This window comes from Panthera uncia (assembly GCF_023721935.1).
Source record: "Panthera uncia isolate 11264 chromosome D3 unlocalized genomic scaffold, Puncia_PCG_1.0 HiC_scaffold_8, whole genome shotgun sequence".
NCBI lineage: Eukaryota > Metazoa > Chordata > Mammalia > Carnivora > Felidae > Panthera > Panthera uncia.
In genome coordinates, this window is record NW_026057586.1 from 57,968,577 (window position 1) to 57,982,919 (window position 14,343).

At 48.4% G+C, this 14,343-nt stretch overlaps 1 protein-coding gene across 2 annotated transcripts in view; it reads left to right on the plus strand.

Moving 5' to 3' along the window:
* Window positions 1-1,401: 1,401 nt before the first annotated feature.
* Window positions 1,402-14,343, plus strand: part of MTCL1 (microtubule crosslinking factor 1) — a 129,615-nt gene continuing 116,673 nt past the window's right edge. For both annotated transcript variants that reach the window (XM_049620414.1, XM_049620413.1), the window contains exons 1-3: window positions 1,402-3,005; window positions 12,266-12,490; window positions 13,883-14,041. In XM_049620414.1, the coding sequence (XP_049476371.1) occupies window positions 1,935-3,005; window positions 12,266-12,490; window positions 13,883-14,041 (1,455 nt within the window). In that variant the 5' untranslated portion in view covers window positions 1,402-1,934. The remainder of the gene's footprint in view (window positions 3,006-12,265; window positions 12,491-13,882; window positions 14,042-14,343) is intronic.

Consider the following 14,343-nt stretch of genomic DNA (forward strand, 5'->3'; position numbering starts at 1 on the left):
GTGGTTAAGTAGGGTAATTTGTGGTTAAGATCATAGACTTTAGAGCCTAGTTTTCCTTGTATCCTCCCAAGTCTATCCCCGTTTCTCTACCCCTACCACTACTGTGTTTGTTGCCACAGCCACTGACTGTTCCCGCTCGCGGGCTCTCCGTCTCCTCCCTGCTGCCACCACTGGGATCTTTCCAGGCAAATAAGATCAGCCATATTCACCATCCTCCAAAGGCTGCCCCAGCCTTTAGGATATTATCCACAGGGTATATGGTCCCACCAGCCCTCCACTGATATCTCACCTACAGCCCCTGCTCTGCAAATCCCCGGCACCCACCCAACGACAGCCCATCCTTGTGGGAAAACTCCAATCTTCCCAGGCAGGGTTGGGGAAGGGGTGGGGGGCAAATGCTCTCCGCAGCAACTTGTAATTCTTGACTATTCCTTTGCCTCCTGGCAAAGCCAAGTCTAGACAAGGGGCTGGGCCTTACTCCTTTCAGTAGCACTCAACACCCAATGCCTGGGACAAAAACTGGACTCAAGGATATTTGAAAAGCACTTTACAGTTTGCACAGCGTTTCTCACATCTGCTGATTTAATCCTCACCACGCTTATGTAGTGGTATTTTCTAATTATACAGGCAAGGGGACTGAGGCTCGAAAAGGTGGGTGGCCCACGTTAGACTCCCAAGGGACAGAACCGGTACTCAACCCGTGGTAGGACTGAGAATTCTACAGACTTTGTGTGAATCCCGACCCGGCCATGGACTGGCTAAAGCACCGACTTCACCTCCCTGCTCCCGTGACCTCATCCTTAAAGAAGACAGTAATTCCAATTCGGGCTTGTTGTGAGGATTAAATAAAACAATGCCTATGGAGTGTCTAACAGCGCCTGGCTCGCGGCCGGAACTATAAATGTGAGTTCCCTTTCTGACCCCAAGCTTGGCGAGCTGCTTCTCCTACTTCTACGGCAGCTCCTCCTTCTCCGAGCTCCGGAGGCCACAGGGGGTGCCAACTGTAGAGCACGGTGCCCGCTTTGACGCGATAGCTGCATAGGGTACCAGCAGTCCTTAGAGGAGTGTGGGGACTACGCGCACAGATGTGAGAAGACAGCGGGGACGGAACTAGGAGAACCTAGGAGGCAAGGGTTGGATGGAGGGGCCCGTGGGGGCCGTTGGTCAACAACAGAGGGGGGGCTGGGACCCCACTGCACACACCACCCAGGGGGCCACTCACGTCTCCCGGACATCCAGTCTCCCGCAAGTGGCCAGTGTCCGCCTCTCTGCCACCCCACTTCACCCTTGCTACTTCCTTCCCTCCCCAGCTCTCGGCACTGTCCTTAGAGCCTCAAAAAGCAAGGAGGGTCCCAGGGCGAAGAACGCTGGGGGCCGCGTCGGGCGCGCGAGCCCGCGGAGCTCAGGCCCCGCCCCCCTGCCCTCCAGCCCCCACCCCCGCCGCCGGCTGGCGGGAGGAGGGACATGCGCACGCGGTGGCTGGGCGCAGGGCGCCGGGAGGCGGGGGAGCGCGCGTGCAGTTCCTCCCCACCCGAGCTGGCGGGCGCTGCGGGGAGCTGGGCGGCCGTGGGTGGGGAACCCGACGCGGGAGCGGGGAGCGCGCCGCCAGCGGACTAGTGCGGGTGTGCGGACCCGCGAGCCCGGAGCGCAGCGTCTAGGGATGCGAGCGGCGGGGAGCCGCCGCGCCGTTGTGCCGGGTGAACTCGAGCGGCAGTGACCTCAGCGAGGGGAGAGCGGGACGACGGCGGCCGCCAGCCCCGCTGGGATCCTGGGGGCCAGGGGTGCGCGGGGAACGGCGGCGGCGCGAGAGCGCGGGGCGCAGACCGGGCGGGGCTGGGGACAGTGATGAGCGGGCGCGCGGGGAGGCTGCACGCCGCCGCCGCCGCCCGGAGCATTTGCCGCCCGAGCTGCTGCTCGCGGCCCGGGACCCGGCCATGGAGACGCTGAACGGCCTCGCGGGCGGCGGCACCCCGGAGGCGAAGCCGCTGCCGCCCGGCCAGCACCACCGCCACCATCACCTCCACCCGCTGGCCGAGCGTAGGCGGTTGCACCGCGCGCCCTCGCCTGCCAGACCCTTCCTCAAGGATCTGCACGGCCGGACCCCGGCGTCCGGCCCGGCCCTGGCCGCCCCCTCCTCGGGCCGAGCCCAGGCGCCCGCCGCCCCACGCTCGCCCAGCCTCGCGGGCAAAGCGCCGCCCTCGCCAGGAACCGTGGCCGCGCCCGGCCGCCTCTCTCGGCGCAGCGGCGGCGCCCCTGGCGCGAAGGACAAGCCGCCGCCGGGAGCCGGGGCCAGGGCAGCGGGCGGCGCCAAGGCCGCTCTGGGCCCCAGGAGGGTGGCGCGCACGGCGCCCGGGGAGCTGCTGCCCCGGGCAGGGAGGCCGCCGCCGCCGCCCGGGACCGAGCCGCTGTCCGCCGCTGCCAAGGGCCGCAAAGCCAAACGCGGCTCCGGGGCGCCCCCCGCCCGTGCCGCCGGGCCGCCGGTCCCCGCCGCCCCGATCCCCGCCGTGATCCTCGCCGTGACCTCCGCGGCCGGCTCCCCGGCTCCAGGCTCGCGCATCAGCCACACGGACAGCAGCTCCGACCTCTCCGACTGCCCCTCCGAACCCCTGTCCGACGAGCAGCGCCTGCTCCCCGCCGCCAGCAGCGACGCCGAGTCTGGCACGGGCTCCAGCGACCGGGAACCGCTGCGAGGAGCCCCTACGACGAGCCCCGCGGCTCGGGGGGCGCCTCCCGGCAGCCCCGAGCCCCCCGCGCTCCTTGCCGCGCCTCCCGCCGCCGGCGCCTGCCTCGGGGGTCGGAGCAGCCCGGGCGGAGTCCCCGCGGGGTCCCTGGGAACTGCTGTGGCGGAGGATGCCGGGGGACGCGCGCCGTTCGAGCGAACGGTCCCCGGGATCCCCAAGGACCCCGGTCTTGGCGAGCAGACCCGACTGATCCCGGCGGCCGCGGTGGAGGAGGAGCTGCTGCGGGAGATCGAGGAGCTGCGCTCGGAGAACGACTATCTCAAGGTGAGCAGCCGGCTCCGCCGCGGGTGTCCCGGAGGCCACCCCGAAAGGTCTGGGTGCGGGCGGGGACCCGCGAGCCCTGCCTGCCCGGTCCTGACAAGCCCGTTCTCTCTTCTGCCCTTCACTTTCCCGCCCCCGCACACACTGGGCATTGGAAACTTAAGCTAAAACTTCTGGAAGGAGCAGCAAGACCTGTGGGTCCGGGCGGGTTCCCACCCCACTTAGCTTTTCTTGTTTCTTGAAGTCTTGCTTCTTCCTGCTGACGTTTTTGCCTCTGTTGATGTGCCGGGAGAGAGGTGGCCAGAATCACATTTTGGATACACAGCCGACCCTCCGTGGGGCCCAAACATGCACACCCTCACCTGTGGGATCTGGCTACTCCTAGCCAAGGAGCTCTGGTCCCGGCCTAGGGCAGGTGCGTGTAGGTTCTGGAGCCTGCAGTGGGCCAGGCTGCGGATGTGCCAGATGCTTTTCCTGCGTTTACAGAACGTGAGACCCCCTCTATTTTCTCGGAGGGGGGTGCTCCCAGTGTTTCGGTGATACACCTTAAGTTCAGGGGCCCCATGAGGGTGGCCTGTGTCAAGGGACAAGGAGTTGGCAGGTTTGGCCTGCCTGTCCTTTGTAGGCGTCCACAAGCTGGTGTTTTGTGTCAGGAGAGACTGCTTGATTTCCCCCAGCACTCCAGCACTTTTGAGGGAATTGCCAACCTCTGCCCCCCTACCTCTGAGGATTTTTCCTAAGGGCCTGCTATCTAGCAATGGCCTTTTGGTCTTGTTAGCTTTGGGGCACTCGATCTGACTTCCATCTTTTCTCCCAAGAGGAGGTCAGGTTGGTCCTGCAGAACAGAGGACTTACAGTGTTGGGGGAAGGGGGTTCAAGACAGTTGAAGTGACTTGAGAGAAAATAAGGGGGGTAGTACGGGGGGCAACTGTTTTAATTTATTGTAGTGCTCAAGTTAGTGAATAACTACAGCGGTACCAATCTTTTCACGTTTCTGTTAAGATGATAACATATATCTCCCAAACCAGTGGATGTCCCTCCTTCATCTGGGTGATGTGACTTGTACTTTTTCTCAGCAAACACTGAATGTATCCAGATGAGGCCCAGGCTTTGGCCAGTGGGACCAAGGGCATGCCCTTTTAAGGTGGTTAAGTGTGAAGTTCAGACTGCTGACAGAATAGTATTCTGAACCTAAACTTCTTATCAGGAGCTGCTCTCCCCAAAAGAGCCCAGCCGTTGTTTTGTCTGCAAAGATGTGGCAGTGAGGCAGAGGAGAGGTGAGACCAGATTGGGAGTTGGGAGTAAGATGTTTCAAGTAGTACATTTGCCTGTGTCACCCACTCTTACATAATAGACAACAGAACGATTTTCAAAGGTGCTGAAGAGAAAGGGCAGTGATAGCGTATGTGACTCCATTTTGAAATCGCCGCTTTTGTAAACCTTCAGCAAATGTAAACTCCCTAAGGGCCAGAAAGATTACCTTGTTCGGTTATAGCTCCAGCTCTCAGCATGATCCCAGACCCCCAGTGTTTCTGATTAAATGGTGTTTATCCAAATCACGACCTGCTAAGCGACAGAAAATTGAGGGTTTCGTAAAACATGTTTCTCATCGCATCTTTGATCTTCAGGTAGGCAACAGTCATTTTAGAGTTCATTCTGAGGTGACTGTTTATTTGCTTTATCTTTTCACGTGGGTAGAGCCTCTGTGAATGAAATAGGTGTCTGACCCTGGAGTCTGATGTGGTATATTTGATATTTCAGTGATTCTTCACAACAACATAGGGTATAATTGTTGTTATATTTGTCATAACCCCAGTTTCACAGACAAGGATGCTGAGAACCCGGAAAACTTAAATGACCAGCCCAAGGCCATCCAGCTAGGAGGTACAGCTTCTATTTCCCCCGCCCCCGGAGCCTTTGCTGTTTTCACTGCACCAGGCTGCATCCCTGTTCCCAGCAAGCCTGCTTTTCTCAGCGTATACTGCTTGCTTTTGAGTTGTTTTATTAGCTTGAAATGTTCCCAATGTTTAGCTTTCCTAGGGGGCCTCTTTTCATTTTAGGCGAAAGGGCCATAATGAACCCCTCTCCACTAGCCAGTGTACAGATGGTCATATAAATCCCACTGACAGTGTTTAATTTGTGGGAAATGTTCAGTTGCTGTTTCCTGTGGAGAAAGTGTCACGGCCAACCGTTTACTCTGCCTGAGTGCATCTCCCAGCCTTTCCCCTGTCGGCAGGAGAGGGCAGGAGGTAGAGGAGCTCTGAAAGAGGCTGGGAAACCAGAAGTATGCTCACAAATATACGTGTGAGTTATGTGTTTCGTTATCCAGAAGCTAAGTTACAATAGTTCAATTTGGGAGAAAACACAGCAATCCTGGCAGACTTCTCTAGAGGTCAGTGAGCGTGCCCACTTGTGCACAATGGGGCTGTGAGCACAAGTGACCTCAGGAGGCAGAGGCAGGAGGCTTGCCTTGGCACAGGGCAAGTTTCTAAATTGAAACTTACCTTTGGTTGCTTTGGTTGCTTTTTTTCTCACAGTAGATCAATGTGCATCCTTGATCTGCTTTCTTAGAGAATGTGGTACAGAGCTCTTGTGATTAGACAGAGCATTCTTCTATTCAAATGTTACCTACCAAGAAGAGACTTGGCCCGGGCACTTTACGTTGGTATATCCTGGAGGACTGTGACCATGATAAGTGCCACATTCTTTCCCAAGTCAGTTCTGTCACCATTACTGCACAAGACTGTCACACTTCCTGAGCTAGCATGACCAAAGGGTAATCAAGCAGAATCATCAGGCCTGCGAAACCATAGGCGGATGTCTTACTGATGGAGACCTTCAAGTGGAATTCTCTTGGTTTTTAGCCACTCTGCTGTATCTTTTTAAATAGATGTCAACAGAGAAGTACATACCTTCGGTTGTGCAGTGTGGAGCTGCTTGGGGCGTCCCTGGCCCTGCTATCTCTTCTTCATCAGAGGGCACCAAGTTGACTAAATGAAAAATGCACAACTACTCAATCCAGGTGGCTGGCTTTTTGCGTGAAAACACAGGCAGGAAAGCAGTCTTGTCCCTTTACTCCCGATGAACTTAGATATATTTGGAAGTCTTCAGAAATTCAGGTGAGCGGTTGAATTCGGTTGTCCAAAGGCCTTTGCTCCTTTTTCAGACTGAACCCAGGCATGTTTCTCGGTGCTGAGAGCATCCACAAAACGCGGCTGGTGTGTTCCTCCCTGCCCACCTGCCTGCCACCGCCATGTTTTGCCCAAGTGCTCTGAGATAATCGGACCAGCCTTAGTGCTCATTGTGAACATACTAATTATGTTCTCTGTTTCCACAGGGTTTTCAGGAGAATTTAATCAGTTGAATTTATTGACCTATTTTGAAAATGTTTTTCTTTTTTTTTTAATTTTTTAAAAGTTTATTTTTGAGAGAGAGAGAGAGACAGACAGACAGACAGACTGCGAGCGGGGGAGGGGCAGAGAGAAAGGGAGACACAGAATCTGAAACAGGCTCTAGGCTCTGAGCTGTCAGCACAGAGCCGGAGGCAGGACTTGAACCCAGGAACCGTGAGATCAGGACCTGAGCCAGAGTTGGACCGTTAACCGACTGAGCCACCCAGGTGCCCCCCAAAACGCTTTTGGAATTACTGGTGATGGGCTCACAATGTCCCCTCCGCATGTGCCCAAATAGTGTTCTCCAAAAGTGCCAGTTCCCTGCAGGATGGATGCAGGTGGGGCTGGGGGGAAGGGTTGCTTATTTTTGCCCTGCTTTCTCTGTTATTCCCTAAGAATTATTTCTGGTTAAAACAGAAGTCACTGCTAGCTACCAGGGCAAGCAACATCCGATCCTTTGAAAGGAGTGATTCCCTAAAGGAGATGATTGGTAAGGTCATTTTTTATTTTATAGGTTGCAGTGTATCACCCCTGATCCAGACTTACCAGCCTGTTTCTTACCGGAAGTAGTCTTTTGAGTTCCAAGCTCTGAAATGGTTTTGTTAAATTGGGCTGCTTGGATTCCAGGTGCTCGGCATGGCCCAGAAGGGAGACACTCACAGGCAAGAATAACACAGTTCTGAACAGCTAAAGTGTTGAGCTCCTCCTCTCCCTTTCTTTTGGAAGGGTTAAAGTGGACAGTGTTCCTATTCTTTCCTGACATTCCCCTTTCCACGCCCATTCTTTATTCAGCCTGCGAAAGAGCGGCTGTAATAATCTTAGGTGGCAAGATAATGTAGACCAGGACAAACAGAGCCCATCAGCTGCTGGGTGAACTGTCACTTGGTAAACAATGGTAGCGGCCCCTGTGCCTTCTTAGCTACAGCTGGGACTGTGCAGAGAACATTTTCATTGTCCAGAGGGAAATGAGGTGGATTATTTGTATATTACAACAGACAATAGTTTCTGTCTGCAACTCCCAGAAGATGGAATTATTTCAACAGTAGCCAGACGACTGCTCCCCCTTGCCAAATTGGGTCTGTTTAAAGAAACGTTATTAAAATATTAATGTAGAACTAGTTATTGATTTCGGGTTGCTTAAAGGAGGTTATTATTTGAATAAAACTATCAGTATGATCAAGAGTTTGCATCCCTTAAGTTCAGATACGGTGCATTCACTGTGTGAATCCACTGTGTTTTTAGTTTTTATTTGTGGGTAAAACTGTTTTCATTGGTGCATTCAGTATCCACTGTGTTTTTAGTTTTTATTTGTGGGTAAAACTGTTTTCATTGAAATGTGTGTCATTTAATCTTGGTTTACTCTAGTGCACACATGGTGCCTCATTATTTCTCTAATTTGATGTATATAATAAGGCTCGATCTGTTATCTGCAGGCAAAGGGGAGTAGTTGGGGAGCTTTGCTTGACTTCAAGATTCCATTTTATATATGAAATTTGAAAAATAGATTTAATTAAAAGTAAATTAGCTTTTTAGTGAGGTATGCAACAGACCTGATGTTAATTCAATATAAAACTTGATTAAGGGCAAGTTTTTTCTTAGTTTCTGTATATAAAAAAACAACAGCAATTTTCTACTTTTACTTACTCTGTCTAAATTATATTTGCCAGAAACATTATATGTTCTGCTTGATTTGGTTTTCTTAAACATTTAAATGGCAGACATTTTTAAGGTTCTGTAATACAATGTATTCTAAATTAGGGCATGCTGTCAGAAAATTAATGTAATGGTAGCTTGAAAATCACTATCCATCATGACCCTAATCTGAATAATCACAGTTTTTGCTTTTCAAATGTCTGCTGCCAGCTTACATGGTTTATAATTTGCTTTTCTTGTAACTTCTTTTCACTGAACCTGAAAACTGCTTTTTTTTCAAGGCGCTGTGAAAAGAGTTGAAACACTGGCCTTGGTCCCATCTCTGCAATAGACTAGTGTTGAAAAGCCATTTAAATGTTTAGAATCTCAATTTCCTCATTTTTAAAATGGGAGTATTAATATCTTTGCTGCACATTGCAGTGTTTTTTTCTTTCTTTTTTTTTTTTTTTGAGGACCAATTGAGATAATGGATATACTCACACATTGACAATTGTTAAGATCTAAAAATGTTAGTTTGCTTTATTATTTCACATCTATGGCAGGTTTTTTAAAGTATGACTTAAAGCGTATTATTGTTCCATTTGTCCCGGTTGTTGCAAATAATTTATAGTATTTACTGGAAAGAGCATGTGGGCTTGCAGTCTAGCTTCTATTTGTTAGCTATGAGGCTTTGGACAGATTTACCAGCATGAGTTTGCTCTCCTTGTCTATGAAATGGGGTAATATGTTCCTGGCAGGTTTAGTAATGAAGGGAAAATACTGAAAAAAGGATGTCTTATGTTCTACAAATATTTATTTAGATAACATATGAGTTATAAAAGCAATGATTCAAATACATGCAATTATGGTCTCTCCCTAATTTTCTTTTCAGTGCAACTAATGTTGGTGATTATTTATGCCAAAAAACGTTAGCTGTTTACATCTGGAGTAATGAATGATTTGGAGGTGTGGGTTCATCTAGCCCCTAAATACTGTTTGTTTGTTTGTTTGTTTGTTTGTTTGTTTTAGCTTGTAGTGGTTGTTTACACATCTATGTGACATCCAGCATTTGATATTAGGGTCGATGAGGGTCCTCTCCGGTACAAAATTTGAAGACTAGAGAACATTTTTATCCCTGGAAGTTGTATCTTATGTTTTCTTATGGCTGTATCACACTTTGAACACTTTTGTTTGAGTAACAGGTAATTCCAGGCATTAATGACTTTGGCTTTTATACATAAGCTTTCTAGAAGGAAACATGATCACAGACACTTCCTTCCATGAACAGAATGGCCACAGTTACTGAATATTTGTATGCATGCATGTACATGTTGTGATTATTGCTTATCTTGAACTGTTTTTTTACTAGTTACCCAAAAGGAAAAAACAATTTCCTTTTAACTGTACTCAGATACAAGTGTGGAGAATAGGCTCTTTCTGAAAGTCAGATTTATCATATACATGGTGAAACCTGAGGAAAACTTGACCTTGATTTTGAAGATTCAGGACCAGTCACCTAATCTTTACTAGAAGATTGACATCCATAAGGCCTGTTTTAAAGCTTGCAGTCTGCAGTTGGTCTCCCCTAGCATGGGTCGGGTCAAGGGCAAGGCTCCCACACAGCGGCATCACAGCCTCAGCGTAGGGATTGGGCGTCAGTCTGCCAACTTCTTTGCTAGAGGTTGGCAAGGACCTTCCCTAAAGACCTGTGTTCTCCAGTTCCCCGAGGAGCCCAGCCTGTCCATTCCGTTCATATATGTAGATCAACTGACTGGCTTCCATGCTTGGTCCATGAGCTCCTAGTCCCAGCAAATTTTCTGACGAGGAACGAGACTTACGGGAAGAGATCTCCATGAAGGAAAAAAGAACATAAAAAAAAAAAAAAAACTTGCTTATACTTCACAACATTTTCAATGTTAATATTTACCTTTTTTAAGGCACACTAGAGCATCCTATGTTTTTAGTGGGGTTGTGACTGTTGCTATAGAAATTTTGTAAGAACACTCAGAAGCAGAGAAGAAAAGACATTTTATTCATGTGACCACTGGGAAGTGGCAAAGCTTTCTTCTTTAACATCCGTTCTTCTTGGTAGCCCATTCAGACAAGCTCCATTTGGAGTCATAGTCAGTTGAGTAAGTCATTGTCTTAGTTAGGGTAGTGTGGGCAGATTAGGGAGAATCTATAGACTGAGGTTTGCGGGTATGAGATACCACACCTGTGCTCCTTCCAGTAGACGGCTTCGTATGATCGAGGTTGCCTGGACAGCTGTCTTTACCCCGTCTGTGCCAATTTGTGTTTTTCCATACAGATTCCCAATTTATTTGTTACACTTACACTTAATCTTTTCCAGGATAAATTACTCTTCAGGAGATTCCCTTCTGGTCAATTTCTTGTCTACCTGAGGCTTTGATGTTGGGAAACTCTTGTTCTTTATTATAAGTAAATCTGTGCTTTTAAGAACAAATGCAGGATTAGCGAGGGTAGAGAGAATCCAGAAACAAACTGAATAGTAGGACAAGACCTGACAACTTAAGGTGTCTGTGTCACGGAGAGTTTTTTTCCTTGACCCTCAGTGTTAATTGAACAAAACAAATGGGAAGGACTGAGTGTATCCTAGTCTGGAGGCATTTAAACCATCAGTTACCAAACTAATCAAGAAAATTCCTAGAGTGTTTTTCTTAATCTCCCACCCTCCAAATTACTCCTCGTTAAAATCTTTTGTAATATTTCAATAGAATTTCTGTCTCGCATATTGCAGCTACATCTGTGGGTCTGGGAAAAATTTTTCGTGATTCGGTTACAAGACTGGAACGACGCAAGGGTGCATTTAAGTTAGATTTTGGTCATCTTTACGATTTGGTCTTTGTAGGTATTGACCGATGTTTATGTGTATTCTTCCCACAAATACTTATTGAAGGCCTGCTGCGTGGCTCACACTACTCTGGGCGCTGTGAATGCAGAGGAACAGACACACAAGGGGTCTGCCCTCCCAGAGCTTACATTTCAGTATGGGCGACAGACAGGAATAGGAAGAAGCACAAATAACTTTTAGCCAGTGGTGGTAAGAGATGGAGAGAAAATAGGGAAGGCAAGGGATTAGAGACCTGGTGGGGATGGGTGGTCAGGGAAGGCACTGTGTGTGCACCTTCTGGCTTATGTGATAGTGAGCTCTGTAAAAGCTGGGGAGGAACAGAGAGGGCCAGGAGTCCTGGCCCTATGAGACCAGCAGTGTGGCAGGGAAGAAGGAGGCAGCTCAGAGGCCTTGGGGAGGACATTTCTCAGCGCAGCGGGAATCCCCCTGGGGGCTTTGAGGGGTATGGTCTGAGTTCCGTAGTAGAGGATAACTCCGGGTGGAGAATGGGCTAAAGGGGAGGCAGGGAGCCCCGCACAACTTGTCTATGTGTGCAGCTGCTCCCTTGGGAGGGATGAAGGCAGGGACTAGCAGTGGTATGCAGCCATCACAGGTAAGAGAGCGCCCTGCAGGTTTGTGGCTGTGTTGGACTGAGAGCACGGGAATGACTGTGGAATGGGAGGGAAAGAGGAGGGCCAGAAACCACTCCTGGGTTTCTCCTGAACCTTCATGCTGAAGGTCCTGAACGTCCTGGCGTCTTCATGCTGGTGCCAGAATCAAGTGGAGATAGGAAATAAAGCCCAGGTGGATGGAAAAACACCACCCCAGCGTGTATTTGACATCATGCAAAAGGTTGTATCTTTGAAATTGAGTCACATAGTCAGTGCTGAGATTTGTATGGTGGTACAGAGTTTTTAGAGACATTTGCAGGTATGTTATAATTCCAGGGCATTTCCGTTTTACGACCCCACTAAAGTTTATGTCCTTTGAAGGCGGGCTCTGTCCAACTCCTCTTGACACCTAGATTGTGTCTTAAACGTACAAGTTTAGGTCAATGTTTGGTGTGAATCTAAAGGTTTAGTTATCTGCAGAGCCGATTTCATTTATGATTCTGATTATGTAAGAAAATATGAGGAGGGGAATAAAGGCTGGCAGGCTGCAGTGAATAATCCATCCTGGTTTTTAGCTTCTGGATCCATGAGATTTGAATAGACATCTGAGGATATTGTCTTGTGTGACCATTTCCAGAGGTCCTGTCACACAGGTGTGGCCATAAGCCGGTGGGTGAGTGTACAGGTGGTTAATATTTAGTATTGCTGAGCAGGGGACGCAGGAGACACCATCCTTTTTCTGGTGGCTTATGAGTCAACTCCATCTGGCTTGTGTAGGATGAATTGGACGAACTCCGTGCTGAGATGGAAGAGATGAGAGACAGTTACCTAGAGGAAGATGTTTACCAGCTGCAGGAGCTTCGGCGAGAGCTGGACCGTGCTAATAAAAACTGCCGAATCCTGCAGTACCGCCTCAGGAAAGCAGAGCAGAAGAGTCTGAAAGTGGCTGAGACTGGTCAGGTGGATGGCGAGCTCATCCGGAGTCTGGAGCAGGATTTAAAGGTGAGTGAGCTGATCAGGGTTGAAGGGCGGCTTATTCCCAGAAAGGGCTGCAGGGGTAGGGGAGGGGCGGGATCACAGATCTGAGACTGCAGCCCTCGGCCCCACTCACACAGGGTCCTGATGTTCCGGTGGTGTTGCTCTCTCAACAGATTCCAGCATAAACATTCTTCCTTCCCCTTATGGCTTATAGGGTATGTGTAGTCATATGGCTTTGACAGGCCAAGATTTAAACCTGCCATATGAACTGGAATCTCAAAACGTAAGGGAAAGAAGTCATAGTAAGGGATCTACAATTAAAAAAAAAAAATGAAAGAATTGATATCCGCCGCTTAGCCTGACAGTTGTGTAGAATTATACAGAAACGCCTTCTTAAAATTTGGAATATTTAAAAAATCTATTGATTATCAATTCAGTGATGGTCAAAGGCCACTCATAAAGGTTGACTATAATCACTTAACATTTTTATTGTTACTTAAGTTTCTAGAATGCAGAAACCTGAAATGACCATAACCCAGGTGTAGAGGTTTGATTTCACCGAAGGAGAGAGAGGATCATAACTAATCGTCTAAAGCTAATTGTCTAAGGTGTTTTTGAGAAGCACTGGCAGAAGTGGGAATGAGGTGAAGAAATTCCAGACTTTCTACCATTTGCTCTCTCCATGGGTAGCGTGGCTTCTCCTGTGCCGTGATTATCAAATCATTTATCAAGAGGTGAATAATGCATAATGTCCTCCTCATTATGGGAGCACTTATGAAATCTCATTTCGCCTTTCATTATGATAACAGGAAAAGAATCTTTGTAATTCTATCAAATCTATAAACCCCTAGCAAAATGTCATTCAGTGGGATGTAAGGGTGATTTATATTTCTTTTGCAAAATCTTTCCTTGTTTCCTTTTAGAAGGTTAAAAATATTTAACTGCTTCTAACATTCAGATATTTTACTACTGTAGACAATTTAAAACTTGACCGTATCATTTTACAGGATTATTTTGATTTTTTTTTTTTTAAAGCAGGAGGGTTTAGTATTATCTTAGGGAACAGAACTATTGATTGATTGGTTGGTTGGTTGATTATTGTTATTGTTATTATTGTTTCTAATGTATCATTAAAGCATGTGTGCCTGGGCAGAACTGGCATTCTTGGTGATACTCTGTAAGGAGGTAGGGCTATTCACAGTAGCCTTTTAATCCAGATGAAAAGGTTGTATCCTTGCTCATAATGTGGATTTCATGTTTGAAACTAATACCTCCTCCTTGTTAATATTGCCAGGGTCTTTGCCCTTTACTGTGATATCATATCACTTAATGATTCTGCCTCAAAAGTTGTTCGAATGTACCTTTAGCACGCAGAAAGCTTCCCATTCTGATGACTATCTCTGTTGGTTGATACAGGTAGCCAAAGATGTATCTGTTAGATTGCACCACGAACTTGAAACCGTGGAGGAAAAGCGTGCGAAAGCTGAAGATGAAAACGAAAGTCTCCGACAGCAGATGATTGAAGTGGAAATATCCAAGCAGGCCCTCCAAAATGAGCTGGAGAGACTGAAAGAGGTAATCCCAAAATGTATGGGGATTTCTTTCTTGGGTTTAACTGTTGGGGGTTTTGGGACTCCAGGTGTCCCATTTGGTGAACTATGGTTTATTAGTATGGCCCAGAAACTAAGAATGGTTTTTACATTTTTCATAGCCTTATAAAACAACAACAACCACACAAAAATAAACCCAACAAAGCAGGGAAGACTGTGACAAAGACAGTATGTTGTTTGCAAAGCCTGAAATATTTGCTGTCTGGCCCGCTACAGAAAAGACTTGGTGAACCGTGGTCTAAAGCTATTTTTTTTTTTTTATAATTT